This window comes from Rhynchophorus ferrugineus, unplaced genomic scaffold (genome assembly GCF_030347505.1).
Source record: "Rhynchophorus ferrugineus isolate W39M unplaced genomic scaffold, kcgeb_rfMv2 rfM1, whole genome shotgun sequence".
NCBI classification, from domain to species: domain Eukaryota; kingdom Metazoa; phylum Arthropoda; class Insecta; order Coleoptera; family Curculionidae; genus Rhynchophorus; species Rhynchophorus ferrugineus.
This window is the reverse complement of record NW_027472580.1, coordinates 93,792,632-93,808,422: the sequence shown is the minus strand read 5'-3', so window position 1 is coordinate 93,808,422 and position 15,791 is coordinate 93,792,632. Positions and strand designations below refer to the sequence as shown.

At 32.9% G+C, this 15,791-nt stretch overlaps 1 protein-coding gene across 1 annotated transcript in view; it reads left to right on the top strand.

Annotated features, from left to right (window-relative positions):
- Positions 1-15,791, top strand: part of LOC143192694 (neuropeptide SIFamide receptor) — a 211,728-nt gene that overhangs the window by 148,105 nt on the left and 47,832 nt on the right. Inside the window, exon 3 of the mRNA XM_076398190.1 lies at positions 5,344-5,443. Coding sequence (XP_076254305.1) covers positions 5,344-5,443 — 100 coding nt within the window. The remainder of the gene's footprint in view (positions 1-5,343; positions 5,444-15,791) is intronic.

Below are 15,791 nucleotides of genomic sequence, written 5' to 3'. Positions count from 1 at the left end.
AAAAAAATTTATGGACTCTATTCTAGGCAAAATTAGAATATCTATAATTCTTCTATAACGCCTCCCCATATTTGTTTAGTGCCATCAACTGTATGGGATCTATTAGAGTTCTAACTTATCTCGATATATATATATATATATTGAAGTATATATATAAATATTGAAAATTGAAATATATATTGAAGGTAAACTTTAAATACTTCCCTGTTGATATTGCGTTAACTTCTTTAAACCAAAAATACAATCACACCTCATAATAACTTTTAAAATTTGGTCTTGAAAATAATTCTGATTTGGACAGTTGAAACACTAAAAATTTATGTGTTTTTTAAAGATATTTAGATTTTAGAGTATTTTATCTGTGGAACTACTTAATATAGACTGTAGACAAATATTGCATGTTGTCCCTTTTTCAGAAGTTTTGTTAAATAGCCTGAAATAAGACTAAAATACAATATTATACTCTTGTTTTTTTTCAGAGCAAAGTTCTCTGGAACCGAAAATATAGACTCAACTGGTGATTTAACAACCTCAAGTGGTACTAGATCTCCCGTTAAAAAAGAATATAAGTTATCTAACATGTTCATCTTATTCACAATTTTCTCCGGGAGAATGATGTGAAAACATTTTTGTGATGGTGTGCCCTTTTAAAGATTTCTCGAACATACTAGGTGAAGGATGTTGTTTCTACCTCCATGACCTCTAATAGATCCAACAAAATTCTTTAACCAATCTTGGTTAAAATTTGTTAAACAAAAGTAGTTATTTGTAAATTTAGACAAAATAGATTTCTTTAAGGTAATAAATCCCCTAAAAGTAGCAATTAAATTTTTAATAGATGGCACCGTAACAAATATTTTCTTAACAAGGCAGTATATATCAGTATATATATATATATATATATATATATATATATATATATATATATATATATATATATAGAACACTGGTGGAGAAATTCCTAACAAGTTCATCAACAAAGAATGCAATTAAGGAATGGCTTAAAGCAGATAAAATAAGTTTCGAGGAAATCATGTTAAAGAATGGACTATTTCAAATTATTACTCATAAAATATAAATGAAATATTTAATTGTATTTTATGTAATTTACGTTTTTAGAATTAAGCCTGAGAAAAGATACATAGTAGATCAGATGACTGAACTGATACTGAATGTTATGTCCATAGAATATTATGTCTCTTTCCCTATCACTACATGTTTAATCCAATTGAGTTGATATGGGATATTGCAAAGAATTATTACAATAGATATTCAGGTCGAGTAGGATATTCAAACCAAAAATGTTGAAGAAGAAATTGACAAATGATAAAATCTTGAGCAAGTTTTTAATAGATTAGAAATAAACAGCTTGGTTATTAACTTCACTAGTATTTTTAAATTGATTGTGATTGAATAAGACTTTATGAATGGTGGTTTACGATTCAATGCTTGTCATTAATGAAATTACAGCGTTCTAGAGTAGCTCACATTTTATATAATATTCTAGGATCTCGCCATTACAGATAGCACATTACATCATTAAATTGGCGACTATGGCTTTCTTTAATCTATAGCTTCTACTTTGACTTACGTCCGATATAAGGACTAAAAAATCACCAACAAATGAGAATCTAAAACACTAATTTTAGCTCTTGATGTACAAATTAATGCATTTATCGCATGCAATGGTTATGGCCTTGTTAGAAAATCCATTTTCAACTTCAAATGGATTAGAGGTTAATACTAATAAAATTTACAGAAAAATCGTAAATATGTTTACAATTAGCTCCGATATAATGATCTCCTATGATGAATTCTCCAGAATCTTATCAATTACCACAACTTCTTAAGTAAGAACAATTTTTCCTACCTGCTTTTTGTTCACAATTTAATTGTAAATAATTCGTATTTATATTATGAATCTGAAAAAATCTAAATACCCTGTAAACAGAGCACAGACAATTCTTGTTATTTTGGTATCTATGTTAGAATAATATTTTCGCATGTGCCGTGTTTTTTTCACAGCTGAATATATCTTCCGATAAAACACACACATTGTTACGCCATTATCATGTAACAATAATCAATTGATCTTACCTACAATAGTGTATTTGCTTGCAGAAATACCATTTAATATTAAAAAATCGCTCTATTGTGCTCGTCATTACTTTTTTACACCCTACAGGCTTTGATTAAAACGATAAAGACTCGGTTCGAGTCTGTTTTTTGGATGCGATTTCCGACCCTGACCTTTGGTCTCCTCGATTTCGGACCATTTAATAGAAATGGGGGGACATGCCACGCAAATTAATTGTAAGTAATTCGTATTTATATGATGAATCTGAAAAAGCTGCTTGTGAAAATCTAAATACCTTGTAAACAGAGCATAGACAATCCTTGTTATTTTGGTATCTATATTAGAATTAATTTTCGTATGAGTCGTGTTTTTCTTTCGGAGCTGTATGTATCTTCCGATAAAATAGACACAATGGAATTATTTTATCTATCCCCTGTATACTATATATGTATATGTATCCCCTGTATATTATTGTTGACAGTATAAATAGACAAAACATGACAAAATGTATTTGAGATAAAAATCATTTAATTCAATGTCAAGAATCATACATTATAGTGTTTTAAATATCTTTAGAAATATAAATAAAATATAGATGCTATTAATATGTATGAGGAATAAATTTCAAATATATAATGTAGATGATAAGTTTAAATAGTGTAAATAATAAAAGAATCAAGAAATGGCACATTTCATAAGACAGTGTATAAACATTTTGTTTTTTGTAAAAAATGTGAAATATAAAATATTATATTGTATTGTAATTTAAAAAATAAATTCCTGTTCAACCTCGAATTCAACAAACGCGTCCCATGACTTAATTTAATCGATTCCATTGTTCGACATATCCAGTGTATCTAATGTATTATTCACTATATTAATTGCATTATACCTGGTTATGTATTATTCAGTTTATTGAATTTGTTATGCATAGAATCCGGATTGAAAACGTAGCAGTTAACCAAGCAGGTGCTTTAAAAGTTACATATTAAAGATAAACATGTACGATAGGATGTACACTCCGCGACAAAACTTTAGCACATCACAGGTTTTTCATTTCAACTCTTCATAAAAATGCATTTTTAGCTTTTAGACTCATCGATTCATGTGAATATTACAAACAGGCAGCCATTGTTAACTTATAAATTCATTACGCGACAACACTAGAACACAGTTTTGTAAAAAATAACAAATAATATTTTGAATTTTTATTTTAGTAATTTTTTCCGCTCATCTTGGATAACATTTTTAATTGTTCAACATAATTTTATTCTGTGTGATTTGAGAACATAGCTTAAATACCAAACCGAAACCGCCTCACAGTAGACTCCTGTGGGTTGCTACTGCTACTGCCTTAAATTTGGGAATATGGCACCCGCTGATCGGGCAGCCATTATTGGGCACGAGGACCCGGCCAAATATCAGATAGTGAAACGAACAATTGCTTCGCGAACTTTAGTTAAGACACGATTGGTTTCAGCCTGGAAAAGGGGGAGGTTAGCGGTGACACGGTGCACATGTTCCCAGCGTGTCGAGCAGCTCGCGAACAAGAGCGTTTTCAGAAGAACTTGAGCTGAGTTGTTGTTTGTAAAATGATTGAGATATGAAGTGCTTGATTTCTGAAGTATTGTTTCCCTATGAATTTTTTTATTTCTGACAAATCATGGAGCGTTTAATATTCTCCTGAGGGGCTTATTTTGGAAAACTTAAAGCCGTTTTACCTGGTTAGGTGTAACAAACTTGAAGTAGACATTAGATCCGTAGAGAAGTACGGACCGAATTAACTTCTTGTAAAATAAGCATTTGGTGGAGTCTGCTATAAGGGTAGATCAGAGAAGATAGCAGGTTTGCTATCCCCGAAGCTTTCTGGATTGCTTTCTAGATTTGGGAATGCTACGTGACGTTATCCGGCCATGTAATTATTGCAGTATCGATCTAAAGTTGCGAGGCACGTGCGTAACGCTGCTTATGGAAAATGATGGCCTGGTTTTTCAGAGAGTTGATTTTCAACCTCCAGAATTTACACAACTTGACCGCATGATCGAGCTGCTTCCGTAAATGTTCTTGAATGGTAACTTCAAACCTGGAGGCCATGAAAAAAGCAATGTCGTCAGCGTAAAACACGACGTCAATGTGCTCTTTTCTCGGCAGATCTGAAATAAAGAGGATGAAAAGGCTGGGGCCAGTTAAATAAGACTGGGGCCTTATCAACATAGTACGTACAAGTTTACCCCAATAATTTTCAATAATATTCAAACCAAACATGCAATTTAAATATTTTATGTTTTGAAAAATAGCCTTCAACGCGTTTAACAGTATGGACAGCAGCATTGTCTTTTGAAAAAATATTATTCTGACCGTCAATTTGTGTACCATATTTAGTTAAATGTTCTTATTTAATATAACTTATACTATTAATTTTCACAAAAATGAATTGTATTTCTGTCTTTCCTTCAAAACCGTTAGCCTATATATCCTCCACCCAACTGTCTGCAACTTGAAACCATCTGATCTTTCTTTAAATACTTGTAATATTACTGTCCTAATTGTCATTACGCCATTATCATGTAACAATAATCAATTTCACGTCACCTACAATAGTGTATTTGCTTGCAGAAATATACAGGCTTTGATTAAAACGATAAAGACTCGGTCCGAGTCTATTTTTTGGATGCGGTTTCCGACCCTGACCTTTGGTCTCCTCGATTTCGGACCATTTAATGGAAATGGGGGGACGTACCATGCAAATCTCTCCAGCAATTAAATCGTCCTCGGCCGTTTCGACAAGACCAATTAGTTCGTGTCGCTCGCATCCAATACTGCGATAGACAAACGGTGTCGCCCACTCCCCCCCTCGACTGTCGTTACACGTCCTGCAAAAACGGAACTGAAATTTGTTCTCTGACTGACCGGTACTTTGTGTTTATTTTTCCGCCGTTTGATGTTGTTAGGGCCAGTGTTGTCAGGTGGTGTATGTGTTTTTGTTGTAGAAGGAGACGAAATTATAAGATTTATATATATTTACATATATTTATGGTTACTACCATCTTCTATTCTTCAGACAAAGTCGAAACCCCAGAATGTACCAGAAGGTACTAATACCATATTGTTCTTACCCTTGGTACTATCAATATCAATAAATAATATAATTAGTAACAGTCTTCCAATACTACATAAATAATTAGAAAGATTTCCTTAATCGTAATTACGATAAATCTGCTAAAACTCCAATCACCACACTATTATATCGTTTATTGTTGTTTCAGCATGGGTTTTGGGCTGGTGGATGTGCAAAACCGTACCTTATATACAGGGTGTATCCGTCGCTGCTTCAGTTTACAGCCTAGTTGCGGTGTCACTAGACAGGTTAGTATTCAGTTCTATTTATTTCTAATTAATTTAATGTATTTATAATCAAAACAGTCTAAAATGATCAGAATGATATTGTGCTCATTATCAAATCTCATATTATATTAGATAAATATATTACATTATATTATGTATACATTATAATACATTATTTTAATTTTTGTATGGAAACTGCTCTTCAGTCTCTGACAAAAAATCACAATTTCAAGGCTTCCTCAGAATTCACTTTTAAGTAACAGGTATAAGCAGGTGGCTTTTTACATTGATACCCTCACCATATTTGAACATATCTATGATAAATTTAATGATGTATAAAAGTAGCATATCAAATATGTTATCAATAATTCTCTTCTGTACTTAGATTTATTATGTATAGACGAAAACACATATATAAACAACATCTACAATGACTTCGTTTGATAATTCATTAATTGTTAATGAATCGAAGAAAATTTTTGTAGCTGCGCTGGATCGATAGTTGATGTTTTGGTGCAATCACATGTTTGTACTCCATTTGTCCAATTCGGTTTAAAATTGATTGAAAAACCTATCCATTTGATTTGGCCAACTATGGAGTATATACTATATGCCAATTATACTTGAAAAACCATAAACTATGTATACAATGAACCAAAAACAAAAAATTTTTGTATAAGACTATTGAAATTTTATTTTTTACATGCCAGGGAATTCCTGTTATTTCTGAGTACAGACCGGGCCAACGAAGGACAACGAATGAGATTTAGCATTGAATACCGAACATTCGGTGGCCTTTGATGAAACGTACATACTGCATTTGTTATCAGGAGCAAACGTTCGTAGGTCGTGAATCCGTTTCGTATTTTTCAAGAGCGAAGGCGATTATAGATATACCTACCATCTACACAGCATTCGTCGATTCCATTCATTTCTATCAATGTTACCGACACTCTACGAATTGCAAGCTAATGCCAACAAATCTTCGTTGGCCGTCATCAAACCGTCCAAAAAGAACTAAAGATATCCCAACAAACTCATTCGTTGAGATAGAAACCGTTGAACCAATAGAAGTTGCCGCATAGTTATTGGCGACAGTCTAAAATGAAAAAAATCATGACTTAGTTCCACATAGAAGTCGACATCTTAACTAAAAATTTAACTACCAATAGTCACATGCTCTAAAAAACAACCATATGTATCTATACATTTTTTTGGAGAATATTTAACAGGAATATGTTATCTCACGTGATTAGCTGATGAGGCACCCAATTTGTCAAATTGAATTTTTTTTGTTACATTTCCATAAAACTGAGATATATATCTAGGAATAAAATCAATCCTATTTTACAGTTTGATGTAATAACGTTTATGTACTACACAAAATCAAATGGCTTGGTTCTTGTAAGTCTGTGTCCTGTTCTGGTGTTATCCGAGAGTTGTATGAATGCCGTATGTCCATATAGTTTTCAACACTTGCTTAAATAAAAAAAGATGTATTGTGTGCTGATATTTGTGACCTTCTTTCAATTAGTCAATACATTTTCCTATATTTGAACTTCAGTTTTTTTCCTTTTCTTTATTACATGTTCCTTGCATGTAGCTACATGGAATTATAGCATCATTTATTATTTCTGATATTTATGTTTTCTGATTACAACTGCACATGTACAGAATTACTTTCGTTAATTTTTTTTCCCAGGTATGGATCCAAGTATTTATATTGTTAATTGGTGTTGTAATTTTCGTTTGGTTTCTTCGTCATTGTCTCCGACAGCAAGAACCTCAGTATCATCAGCAAATGTAGCCATCGTAATATTTACCGTCTGTGCACTTGCCTGTGCTACACCTGCTTTAGCTTCTTTTATGAATTAACTTAAATATATGCAACATAAAAAAATATGCATTATTGTTCTCGCACCTGACAATGGTTCAAGAAGGACCATATCTTGCTTTCGTGGGATTTATGTCACTACATATCCGCTAAGAATTCACGCTGGCTTCTGAGAGGCGACAAAAAATTCCAGAAAATAAAATTAAATTTCCACTTGCGAGACACGTACGTGGATCGTAAATGAGGGGGAGAAAATATCCAGCTGCGAGGAAACAGTAGCAGCCGCCGCCATTCATACTTTTCCATTGTTGATTTTCCGGCGAAAATTATGACCGTTCCCGATACCGGTGATATTGTTTTTGTTCGATATTATTACTTTTTCGGGGCTTTTATTATTGTTGAGTCATCGGCGTCGATTTCTAATTGACGTATTTTTGTTTTTCTGGTTCTTTTGTGTTATTTTTCTTTTTCGTAATATATATGATCATCGCAATATTCATTAAAAGAAATAATATTCAATAAAATTGCGATTTAGATGTTTTCTTTTATTCTTGATATACTAACATCGGTTGTTAATCGAAATATATATGTTTTTCTTCTCTTCTCCGATTGTTTCCTTACTTAATCTTGATTATACAGTGTCTGTTAGGAAAGTTCAGTTATTGGAAGCAACAGTTATTGCGATGTATATGGTTTATGGTTTATACATTACTAATTTACTAATATTGCTCAATACCATATTTGCTGACTACGAGATATATTGAGCGGCAACGATTTTATACGTGATATGTATTGGCATATACAATACATGTGCTCAACACAATATTCACCGACCACAAGAATTTTGCAGTATTAATTTTTTAATAAACTGGATACAATATGTTTTATCAGCCTCTGCCCTCATTGAAGCAACTCCAATATCTGCCATTAATTTGTTGCAGATCCACAGATCAATTCTTCCTTAGGTATATATTCAGGTAATTTAAATATTCCTAAATCAATTCTTTGCATAATTATATTTCAGAAAAATGCATTTCCATTCTCAAAAAGTTCACTTTACTTAAGCATTAAAGATAAATGACATAATTTAAGAAAAATATCATTTTTTTTATTATAATCATCAATTCATAGCTGGCTACCAAAACGCTGCTGTGAACTGTCAATACTTTGACCTTTTCAACACAAACTACAATATGAAGAGTGCTGAAACCTCAATATCTGTATTAGAAAATATAGTGCTATAAAAACTGAACACAATGTTGATCTAGAAGTTATATTATAGTTATAAGTTAGAATATTATATAAATCAGCAAAACTACTGACACTGGGTCGCCACTAACCCAAAAAAGTGACATTGTAAATTTTTCTACAGTCCAGAAGTAACTAATGCGCCATACGTTTTTATATAAGTATATAAGACGGCATTCAAACAAATGAGACGACTAGAGGGTATTTTAACATGCAGAGTTACAAAATTAGATGCTGATTTAGCACAAACCCATCCAGAGCTAAACAATTTAGCTGAAATTATGAAGGTGTCTATTACTAGATATATACTCATTTAATAATAATTTAATATGGAACTCATCTCATGTATAAAATGCCTCAACGAGTATTAATAAAATATTCGTATATGCTCTAATGCTAGTGTAACAAGATCAATTTAAAAGTCCCCGGCCTGCCATAGTAAAACATTTTTTTTTGGCAAAATTAGTTTTTTTTTATCCAACTTAATTCCCATCAAGAATGATACACTGATTATAGCAACCCTCCAATTTTTCGATACCATTTTTGTAGTACGGTTTGTTCTTTGCTTCAAAATAGGCCTCAGTTTCGGGCATCACATATTCATTCAACGAAAATTTCTTCCCAACGAGCATTTTCCTGAGATCTGAGAACAGAAAATAGTCGCTGAGGGCGAGATCTGGAGAATACGGTGGATGAGGAAGCAATTCGAAGCCCATTTCATGGATTTTTGCCATCGTTTTCGTTGACTTGTGACACGGTGCATTGTCTTGGTGAAGCAGTACTTTCTTTTTCTTCAAATGCGCTGTTTTTCGGCGATTTCGTCTTTCAAACAGCCCAATAGCGCTTTGTAATAGTTACTATTGATGAATCTTCCTTTTTCAAGGTAGTCAATGAAGATTATTTCATTCACATCCTAAAATACAGAGGCCATAACCTTGCCACCCTTTGGAGCGGGTTCATCGTGTACATCCACCAGATGATTGTCGATTAGACTTCGGAGTGAAATGATGGAGCCATGTTTCATCTATTGTCACATATCGACGCAAAAACTCGGGTTGATTATCTTCAAACACTGCTCCGAATCATCAACTTGTCGTTGTTTTTGGTCAAAAGTGAGCTCGCGTGGCACCCACTTTGCACAGAGCTTTCTCATACCCAAATATTCGTGAATGATATGATACACGTCCAGTTGATATCTTAAGAGTGCCTGCTACTTCATTCAGTTTCAATGTACAGTCATTCAAAATCATTTTGCGGATTTGTTAAATATTTTCGTCGGTAACAACCTCTTTTGGGCGTCCATTGCGTTCAAGGTCTTCGGTGCTAATTTCACCACGTCTAAACATAGCATACCAATACCTCAGTCCCAAGTATCCGAAAACTCGGTATCAAGCCAAGTTTTTGCTTCAACTGTATTTTTCCCTTCAAAATGCAATATTTTATCAACACACGAAATTACTTTTTGTTCATTTTTTCGACAAAATTGATTAACATCTTTTGAGGGTTAGGGCTAACTAAAAAACATATGGATTTAATTCTAGTAACGCCATCTATGTGTCAGGCCAGGGACTTTTCAATTAACTTGTCATTAATAAAAATTATTATATTCACAAATATTAACAGGATTAGTATTATACAACAGGTGGCTATATTTTGCTCGCATCTGCTGATTTTTTTTTAACTCCTAGAGGGATTGAACATAATTTCAATTCTCACCGCTCTCATGATTTTCCTATAAAAGACTAATTAAAATGAAATATACATCAACAAACAAATACTACATGTACTTTTAGCATCGTATCTAGATATATATCGAGCTTGCAGATATTGAACAATAGCCGTTGCAAAATTTTTTAAAATGACTTCATTTTATTCTTAATTGAATATATATTCTTCTTCAATAAATACCATCTCAAAGAAATCAAAATGTCCAACAACCTGGCAGATATGGATGTCTTATTTCAGCCGCATAAAAAAATCAACTGATATATTTTGGGTATACACCCAAATACACCTTGGGTTTCTGAGAGGGAAGGAACTTGATTACACTAGATGACACGGTTAAGCGCGATTTGATATATTTGGTATGCAGTGTATCTTAATACATAATAAATAATAATAAACAAACACGCGTAAAATAGTACTTTAATAAAAATGGATAAAGACAAGAACACTTACTGTTATTTTCTTTATCTAATTTTTCATTAATATTCGAAATCAAAATTATATTTTAAACTAACCTGAGTGCTGAATTCTAATGAACCAAACCAAATCAAACTATTTCATGTTGCTGAATATTTGAATCGATAAAACGTTGTTTGATTTGACTTATTTGGACGATATTCAATACAATTAAAATTAGTAAAATATATTTTGTCATTAACTATCAATACTAATACGTGTTTATTCTAACTGTTTCTACACTTTATAAATATCATTATTGAGTTTAATTTGTACATGTATTAATCAAAATATTTATAATTTTCTGCGACTTTTTCCATTATTCACTCAATGTGGAGATACAGTATTAAAATAAAGATATTGATTGAGCAGTGATCCAAACATCAATCTGTTGTTAATACTTCTTCAACATTTCGGGACAGTGTGCCAACTAAAGTATGCTGGATGCAGCAGAACCTACCATTCGAGCTTCAACAGTGCATTTTTCAGAATGTTGGTGTTTTTTCTTTGAAACATAGACATCTTCAGTAACAATTTCATTGGATTTTGACAGCTCGTAATGCACTAGACATTGCTGATCTCACCATATGCACATTAAGACTTTATAGTCATGAGTATTCCGTTTAGTATCGATGAAATTGATTCTCCTCTGCTTTCTTTCATCGCACGTCACAACACCTCACAGAGCACTGTTTTTTTTACATTTTTACATCAGTTCGAATTGGTATTTCTACAATTGGTAGCACTTTCCCTCCTTTTGAATATATTTCATCACATGTAAATATCTAAAAATAGTTCTTTGATCAAATTTCTTTGAGAGTGTGAGCTTCCAGATCGATCTGTGTCACTGATAAAAGAGATATAATGTATCACCATATAATTTTTCCAAGATTAGCGTCAACATAATCTGAATAACTCAATAATAGTTAATAAATGGAAAATCGTTATTTTATGTGAATTTTTTTAAATGAAAAATGTCAAAATTATCGAATTTCACTGTTAAGTCAGGTTGTTTAACAGTTATTTACATTACAACTTTTTGATACATGTTTGCCAATAAATATAGTCCGATTTAAATACATGCAAGTACCGAGTAATGGAATAATATTTAGAACACATAAATGACACTCTTATCCTGGATTTTTAAAAATATTTTAAAGTCTACTCTTTACCAACGAAAGTTGACTGGACCTACAGTTTATTCTAGGCCCCGAACCACGGTCCTCGGCGTTAAGCCTATCGACTAGCCAGTGACCAACTTAGAGAGTATCCCAGAAGGGTCTTACCCAACCTGGTTACTGGAGTGACTGAGATCATTTTCCTTGTCGGATTTTACACTATTGCCCAGGATAATCATAAATGTTAAACAATCACAAAAATAAATTTACGACCATGCCCCAGCAGCCATGGCATTATAGCATCAATCACTTCTTACTTCAGTTCTGTGTATTTTACTTTATCAAAGTTCTTGAAACCAACAAACTTATTCAAAGCTGTGACCAATTCACGATTTACACATTAATAAATTTAAAGTTAATTGAAAAATCATCAAGACTCTGGCGAAAAAAAAAACGACGCCACCTTTTCCATCCCTGCCATTCCAAAGAAAAATTGATAATAATGAAACAGTTCCTTCCATTATCGTCTGACGTCTTCTTATCCATCAAGCGTATTAAAATTGCCGCTGTCGATATTACGATGAAAATTAATCCGGCCCGGGCCCTGTTTATTGCATCGTCGGTCGCTTTTTGTTTCAATTAATGGAGCTCGGCGGAGCAGTCGACGCGGAGCTTTTTGCGGGTCGCGGCTCGGCCGATGAAAAAAGCTCATCCCGGATCTTTTGGCTAATCTCCGACAAGACAGTAATTTTCAATTAGGAGAATGGCCCAGGCGGTCAGGCCCGCGCGAATCTAATTTCGGCTGCCGGTGAATGAAGGGGTTAGGTCAAATGAGCCATGAAAACAACGCTTTCTGGTTCCGCAAACGTACCCGAGGATAATCAGGTTACGTTAAACATTCATGGCAGCAGTTAGTAGGCGTAAGAACGACGGCGTCATAATGTTAACAGGATTGATAATTATTATTAGTATTATAAGTTGTTAGTGTTACACTAGAAATATGAATTAATTTTGACTGATTTCTCTTTAAATTATTACACAATTTTGACACTTCATCACTTCTTTTCATCATTCCTCAGAATGTTTTGACCTTTGACCGTACTACTGATCATACTTACATCCGGGCCAGTATTTTAGCCAATCAGATGTCAATGCTTTTCAACATACTAGAAGATGCTTGGCACACAGTATAACCTTACAAACTCCCTGACTAATCAGATGTTGGCTTATGATAGCTCTTAATACGCTGATAGGGATATTAAGGCATTTAACATTTTTATTTTAACTTAAGAGTATGCATTACTTTCCTATTATTTATTGAAAACACATATTACCGAAACTGTTCAGACAAAAAAAATTCTGGGATAATAAATTTGCTGGAACTTGTCACTAAAAACGTACTGTTATTCAAAGTACTCTTAGCCTGAAACTTTGGCAGCACCCCTAATCATTGGACTTCTGAAATGAGGAAGTTCTGAAGTTGCAAAAACACAAACTAGGATAAGAAATTCAAGTTTGGTGGAATATAGACAAAAGCATCGTAGGCCAAGAGATATGGTTACCAAAAGCGAACTGTTGTCGCTCAAAATATACCTAACCGTGAGCTATTGAACTTTGGAAATACAGAGCATTCAAAAATCGCTCCATGATCTCTATAACATGGAAATTTGGATAGAAACAATGGAATCACAGTTCAACGTAACGTTATATAACGTAAACTATATCCAAAACCGTTGGGTTAACCTTAGAATATAATAATAACAAGAAAAACCATAGTCTTTGCTACAAAAAGCACTGAGTGAGTGCAAAACCTTTCCCAAAACAGTTAGTAGAAAGAAGAAGTAGAAAATTTCACAAGGCTTCTTCAAAATGCAACATGAAATAATACTTAAGCAACTACACACATGAGTAAGGATTCAAGTTATCCAGCAAAAATAAGAGAAAAAAGAAAAAAGAATATAGAAAAAATATGCCAATAAACCAGGGATCTCACACACAAGAGCATACTTAACAATAAATCTTAAAGCTCAGATGAGAAATCCTAAAGCTGAAAGAAGAATCAATGAACTCATCAAACAAAAAATTCAACTTTAATCAAAATGATTAGAATTAAGAAACGTATAACATCTATTCCTCCTGTAAAAAGCACGAATGGTCCATATGCCAAAGACAAAAAACAAACGAATTATGTCATAATTAATGGTGGCAACTTAAAATCCAAAACTCTTACATGGGTTATATCAAAAGATAAGAATAAATCTGAGTCAAAGGGAATCATCAGAATTCGATTTAATTTCTGGAAAAATTTTAAAAGAATTGCCCAGAAAAGTTATCAATGTGTTTAACATTAGACTTAAACCTGCATACTGGAAAATGGCCTAAATAATTATGATATAAATGCCTGGTATTTATTTTTAAAGGTCAGTTAAATTATTAGTTTGGATTAAAACCAAAACAGTCGACAGTTAACCAGGTCCATATAATAACGGTCATCATTAGACGTTCCTTGAAAGAAAAACAAATATGTTCTACGATTCTCCTAAACTTACAGCAATCCTTCGACAAAATTTGGCAAAAACACTGTTGAATTTACCAAAATTCTTCCAAAGTATCATATAGAAAAAACCTTCATATGTCTCCAAGAATCTGTGTGGAACCTGTTAATGTAAATATTTCTTCTTTAGTTAAAAGAAGGAATCTGTGTTAAGTACAATAATGAAATGTTACTAATTTCTAGGGACTTTCGAGTTATGTAGTCGTCAGATATATATATATATATATATATATATATATATATATATATATATATATATATATATATATATAAGAGTCAATCAAGAGAGAAACCACGTTGTTGTTTGTTGTTGTATATAGATTAATTCATTAGTTCGTTTATATAGAGTCTTCAACTGTTTAGATAGGTGTGATAGGTGTATTAAATAAATATATTTGTTACAAGTAATCTCAGTATATCAATTAATAACCGTAAAATCAAGAGAATCAAACAAGAAACCTGATAATATTGAATTGTTGTAGTAACTAAATTTGAAACGATTACACCAGTTCTCCCTTGTATCCCTGTATCTGCTCTATACCAGTGATATACCTAATCTGAAGGGAAATATGATGGTCAGATTCAATGTCACATAATAACAGAGCTGTACTAGTAGTAGACAAGAACCAAAAAGCATAAATAGAGAAGCTTCAAGCAAATAATATCGAATAAAACTAGAGTTCAAATAAGTTTCTGTTCACTTGACAACAGGAGACTAAATAACCAATCACATTGTATCATATGAAAATAAGGGCAGATATTTAGACCTAACTTTGGATGTGCATGGAATAATTTTCATTGACTACCTCGAAAAAGGAAGGACCATCAACAGCGACTATTACATGCGTTATTGGACCCTTTAGAGGACGAAATCGCCAAAAGACCGCATTTGAAAAAATAGAAAGTGCTGCTTCACCAAGACAAAGCACCGTATCATAAGTTAGTGAAAATGATAGCAAAAATCCATGAATTGGGCTTCGAATTGCTTCCTCATCCACCGTATTCTCCAGATCTGGATCCCGGCGACCATTTCCTGTCCTCAGATCTCAAAAGAATGCTCGTTGAGAAGAAATTTTCGTCGAATGAAGAGGTGATCATCGACACTGAGGCCTATTTTGAAACAAAGGTATAGTACAAAAATAATATCGAAAAGTTGTGTTTTACTATGGTAGACCGGGAACTTTTCACTTTACCTGTTAGTTTATTACAGTTTCTTATTACCAAACTTAATGCAACGAAGATCGATTATTGTGTATTAATCAATTACCTTTACCACAAAATTAAGCCACAACATTAGTACGTAAGCATCCCCTTATTATTAGTTTTCTAGCCTGTCCAATATATTTAGAATAAACACGGTTAAGTCCTTATTATGATAATGACCGAAATTCGGCTTTGCTGGACGTTAATCCCGCAAATCCTTCTGCATGGATA